This window comes from Galeopterus variegatus, unplaced genomic scaffold, assembly GCF_000696425.1.
Source record: "Galeopterus variegatus unplaced genomic scaffold, G_variegatus-3.0.2 Scaffold5403, whole genome shotgun sequence".
In the NCBI taxonomy this organism is placed as follows: domain Eukaryota; kingdom Metazoa; phylum Chordata; class Mammalia; order Dermoptera; family Cynocephalidae; genus Galeopterus; species Galeopterus variegatus.
This window is the reverse complement of record NW_007731514.1, coordinates 102,837-108,561: the sequence shown is the minus strand read 5'-3', so window position 1 is coordinate 108,561 and position 5,725 is coordinate 102,837. Positions and strand designations below refer to the sequence as shown.

The window sequence follows — 5,725 nt, the reverse complement described above, 5'->3', positions numbered from 1 at the left end:
GAAACGACATAGGAGAAATAGAGAAGGAAGAATAATAAGTATATTATTATTGTATAATAATAATAAGTATATATCCTTGTCTTAGTTCAATCAGGCTGCTATAACAATACCCTAAATTGGGTAGCTTCTAAACAACAGAAATTTATTTCTGACAGTTCTGGAGGTTGGGAAGTCCATGCACAAGGTGCTGGTAAATTTGGAGTCTGGTGAGGGCCTGCTTCCTGGACCAGCAATCCTCTGTAGCCTCACAAGGTGACAGGGACCAGGAATCTCTCTGGGGCCTCTTTATAAAGGCTCCACTCTCATGACGCAACCATCTTCCGAAGTCCCCATCTCTAGGTACCATCACATTGGGGGACCAGCAATCCTCTGTAGCCTCACAAGGTGACAGGGACCAGGAATCTCTCTGGGGCCTCTTTTATAAAGGCTCCACTCTCATGACGCAACCATCTTCCAAAGTCCCCATCTCTAGGTATCATCACATTGGGGATTAGGTTTCGGTGTATGAATTTTGGGGGGGACACAAACATTCAGACCATAGTAACCCTAATATTATCCATAACTACGTTAAATATATTCTGAAATAAATATTTCGAAGACAAATATTGTCAGACTGGATTAAAAAAACTTTACAATGCTTTCATGGAACATACTTTAAATATAAGAATACAGAAAGGTTTAAAGGAAAAGAATTTTTAAAAAGATATTCCATGATAGTACTAAGGGAAACACAGTGCAGCTATAATGATATCAAACAAAGGAGACTACATATGGCAAGAAGTAGTAAGTGAGTTAAGATTATAATGAAAAAAGGTAATAGGTTCTAATAATAAAAGGTAACAGTTACGATAATAAAATAATTATGTATTATACATAATTTAATTGTATATAATATATTATAATGATAAAATATATAATGATCATCCGATTAAAAAATTTAATTATTATTTATAATAAAATCAGTACAGACACATTATAATTATAAAAGGTTATCAGGTTATAATGACAGGATCATTATAATCAGGTTACAATGATAAAGGAGAAAATATAACAATCCTAAATTTGTGTGTACCTAATAAACCAGCATACAATTATGTAGTAAAAATTGACAGAACTAAAAGCATAAAGAAATCCAGTAACTGAGATTTTTTAGCTCTTTCAGTAACTAATAAAAGAATCAGATAAGATACAGAGATAGAAGATTTGAACAACACAATAATAAATGTCACTAGCTGACATACGTAGAGTTTTGCACCCAACAAATACAGAACATATTTTCAAGTATACATGAAATAATCAGAAAAATAATTATTTACTGGGCAGTAAGTTTCAACAAATGCCTATGAACTGAAATCATATTGAGTATGCTCTCTTTCCACAATGTGATTAAGCTGGAAGGAAATCAATAATAAAAAAGCTAGAAAATCTCAAAATGTTTGAAAATTATCAACTATATACATGCATATGTATATATACATACACATATATGTACATGTACACAGATATACATGTATTTTTATATATGTCATATATATTACAGATACATAATCTTTTTTGTTTCACGCATGTGCTGTTTTCTCCTACAGTGTTCCGTATGGTCATAGCCTGTGAATCTCCTGTCATTTTCTTCACACAAGCCACGAAAATGAAGGGGTCAAATTTATGTAGAACCGAATGGGTAAAGGAAAGCATTTGTATTTCTGGCCTTACAGACTTCTTCCACTGGATACTTTAGGTCACTTCTCAGTATCTCAGCCCTCTTATCTCAAATATACAATAAAGGGCCAGAAATGCTCTTTATTTGGGAATTGCCCGCTCTTGTGGAAGGGAAGTTAGAGGATAGAGTCCAGTTTTTAATTTGCTGGGTCTCACAAAGGGATGGTGGAGGAGAAAAAGAGGAATAGGAGAGAAACAATATTTATTTTATTTCATTCAATCCTCAAAACTGCTGCGGTACCTGAGATGATTTCTCCTTTCTAGAGGAAGAATCCACCACCTGGGAAGATAGCGACTTTGGAGTCCACGTCCTGTCCCTGCTCTGCCTCCCTTGGCTACGCCACACAGGGTAGTTCTCATTAGCGGGAGAATCGGGAATGTACGTAGGAGACTCAGGAGAGTGGGTCGAATAACTTGCAACATTTTATGAAACGTGCATTAAAGTCATGCTTCCCTAAAAGGCTTTCCGAAGCAGTTCGTCTTTTAATCAAGTCTTTGCTTACATATATTTTTAGAAAGCATGAAAGTATCTCAAATTGTCGATCATTATTTGTACTGTCTTCAAACCGTGTGAAGAGACCAGAGTACTGGAAAACTGGTGATTTGCATTTTAAAATTGCATCACCTTTTCCTTCTGCCCAGCGACATGATATGCATGTAATTTCTAATTTCAAATTACATTAGGGCATTTGTGGTATGGAGCTTTAAAAATGGAATGAGAGCCTCGACTGCATAGTTCTCCTTTTTAAATAGACCTGTAACACTCTTTGTTTTTCTTTAATTCAGTCCTTAACAGAAAAGCTTTTTATTATTTCAGATGGACTGGGATTGCACTACTGGAAAGAAGAGAATTTCTAGATTTTTGAGGAATGCTGTTCTCTGCTAGTTCCAAGGCCACTTGACTCGGGGGGTGGAGGCGGTGGGGCGGTAGGGTCAGCGGAGCGCAGTCGCGGCTGCGCCATCTCTTGCTTTTCCAGTCGCAAGGGAGGGACCAGCGGAGGCGCAGGTGCAGCCCCCGGGCGCACGCGGGCAATCCTACACCCGGCGGGCGGGCGCCCCTGCCTCCTCCGCAGGCGGCGAGCTCTTCTTCTGACCACCGCAGGAAAGGCAGAACCCTTCCCCAGGCCAGACGGGTAAGGAATAATAATAATAATGATAATAATAGAGAGGGAGAGATTGCTGTTGGGCTTGCTGTTACCGAGGGCGCACGGAACCTAGGGGGACCGAAGCTTGCCCTTGTAGAATTCGGTGGGATGACCCGGGTCCGCGAGGGGTGTCTTAAAGCAAGAGAGATGGTCTTTACAGAGTAAGGACTCTTCTCTCTCCGGCACTTTGTTTGATGTATTCAACGGGCTGGAATGAGATTTCAACAGGTAGCAGAGAACGCTCTTGTGGGGGAGGTTTGGGGCGCTGCGCCGTCCCCTCTTGGGACCGTACCTCTCCCTAAAGCTACACGTCGACGAGTCTAAACTGTGCTTTCAATTCCTCTTTCCAGCCCCCGGAGTCCGCCGCGACAGGGAGCTGTGGGGCGGCCGGGAGCGCCCCTTCCCCGGAAAAGTCAGAGAAGGGCTTGGAGCGCGGCAGCTCGTGCCCGGGTACAGGTCTGTGCCGACACGAGCTTCGGGACCGCCTGGCCCCGCGGGGTGGCCGTGGGGGACGCGGGATCTCCGGCCCTTTCCCCGCCTTCGCCAAGATGCCCAACAAGTCGTCCTGGGAGCCCGGGATCGCCAACGTGTCGTGCCCGGACCCCACTCTGGGCTGCGTCAACGCGTCGTGCCTGGGCCGGGCGCTGGGCTGCCCCAACGCGTCCAGCCCGGAGCCGCTGCCGTCGCTGCTGGCTGTGGCGGTGCCCGTCGTCTACGCGGTGATCTGCGCCGTGGGACTGGTGGGCAACTCTGCCGTGCTGTACGTGCTGCTTCGGACTCCCCGCATGAAGACCGTCACTAACCTGTTCATTCTCAACCTGGCCATAGCAGACGAGCTTTTCACGCTGGTGCTGCCCATCAATATCGCCGACTTCCTGCTGCGGCGGTGGCCCTTCGGGGAGCTCATGTGCAAGGTCATCGTGACCATCGACCAGTACAACACCTTCTCCAGCCTCTACTTCCTCACCGTCATGAGCGCCGACCGCTACCTGGTGGTGCTGGCCACGGCGGAGTCGCGCCCGGTGGCGGGCCGCACGTACGGCGCCGCGCGCGCAGTGAGCTTGGCGGTGTGGGGCTTCGTCACGCTCGTGGTGCTGCCCTTCGCCGTCTTCGCCCAGCTCGACGACGAGCAGGGCCGGCGCCAGTGCGTGCTGGTCTTCCCGCAGCCTGAGGCCTTCTGGTGGCGGGCGAGCCGCCTTTACACGCTCGTGCTGGGCTTCGCCATCCCGGTGTCCAGCATCTGCGTCCTCTATACCACCCTGCTGTGCCGGCTGCGCGCCATGCGGCTGGACAGCCAAGCCAAGGCCTTGGGCCGGGCCAAGAGGCGGGTAACCTTACTGGTGGTGGCGATCCTGGCCGTGTGCCTCCTCTGCTGGACGCCCTACCACCTGAGCACCGTGGTGGTGCTTACCACTGACCTGCCGCAGACGCCGCTCGTCATCGCCATGTCCTACTTCATCACCAGCCTGAGCTACGCCAACAGCTGCCTCAACCCCTTCCTCTACGCCTTCCTGGACGACAGCTTCCGCAGGAGCCTCCGACAGCTGATAGTGTGCGGGGAGGCCGCCTGACGCCCTAGCGTGCCCCGCTCCCCCACCGGCCCCGCCAGCCCTGGCCGGCGCAGGAGCAGCTGGCGCCCGCGGTGCTCAGAGGGCCCTGCCTGACTTGCAGCCTCAGCGCCCCCGGGAAGCGGGGTAGGGATGCAATCTGCATCCTGGAGAATCGGAAGCGCTGGGGCTGCGCCCTCAAAAGCCGAAGGGCACCAGTCGACCGCGAACTTGTTACCGGGGCGCGTGAGGGCAAAGGACAAGGGCGGGGTTGCGGGAGCCGCCTCTCCTAGCGCTTCTGCCGGCTCCCCGCCCCCTCCCCGGGCGGCCCCGGGCGTGGGCTCCGCGCTGGCCTTTGCCCTTCGCTTCTCCGCTCTCCGCTGCGATGGTCTGCTGCTCTAGCTGGAGAACAGCCTGGCCCGGTCCCCTTCTCCTCCGCGCGCTCTAACCGCTGCCCACCCCTGTGAGATCCGCCGGGCGGGGCGGAGCGCGCGGGGACCGCTGCCGGGGCCGCCGGGGCCTCTTGCACCGGGGAAAACGGGAGAACTCGGGGTACCTGGCGGGGGGTGTGTGTAGTGTGCGTGTCTAGCGGAGGCGTGGGATGGAGTGAAGGACGGTGGGCCTGGTTGTCACTGCCCCTCCCTGCTACAGCCCCTTCTTTCTTTGCCATTTCCCCTTTCCTACCCCTTAAATCCCCTGAAAATGCTCCATGACGGTCAGACTGCGGGGACACCGCTCGCCCCGCTCGGGAGGGAGCCTGCAGGAGTCGCCCGGCGCGCGGTTGCGGCGCCCCCTTGAGGAGCCGGCTGGGCGGCGCTGGGCGTCCCGAGAGCGCTGCGTTTGTCGCGGGGCGCACCTGCTAACTGCTCTCGCCACCGCCTGCGCTGGTCATCGCGGCTTTCTACAGGGGACTTCAGTACTCCCACACCCCTTCCTCCGATCGATCTCTCAAACGACGTGTACCAGTTGTCACTGCTTGTGTGAGTACTGTTTTTCAGGACTGTGAACTGTACAAATCTGTCCTAGTCTCCCAAGTTGCTGCGATGATCGAATGACCTAAAGTGAAATGGGATATATTGCTCCCTTCGTTCCCTTTCTCCTCTATTCTTCCTTGCCTTCTCCTCAAGGGAGAGCCGGGAAGCTGAGATTTCCCTTGGCTGGACGCAGAGACGTGGGTTCCTTGGTCCCAGACGGCCCCTGGTGGGTAGTCCCGGTAAACCTGAGGAATACCTGGTTCTGGTCTCACAGGGGAGGCCGGCGGCGCGCGCCAGCACGCTGCCTTTATCTCCACTTACGGGAGACAAAGTGGATTAAGAG

General features: G+C 51.5%; 1 protein-coding gene across 1 annotated transcript; it reads left to right on the top strand.

The window, feature by feature from the left end:
- Nucleotides 1-2,693: 2,693 nt before the first annotated feature.
- Nucleotides 2,694-4,432, top strand: NPBWR1 (neuropeptides B/W receptor 1; the record flags this gene model as incomplete). Its single annotated transcript, XM_008589366.1, has 2 exons — nucleotides 2,694-2,849; nucleotides 3,212-4,432. Coding segments are annotated over 2 exons (1,377 nt in total), but the record flags the coding sequence as incomplete, so codon positions are not given.
- Nucleotides 4,433-5,725: the final 1,293 nt, after the last annotated feature.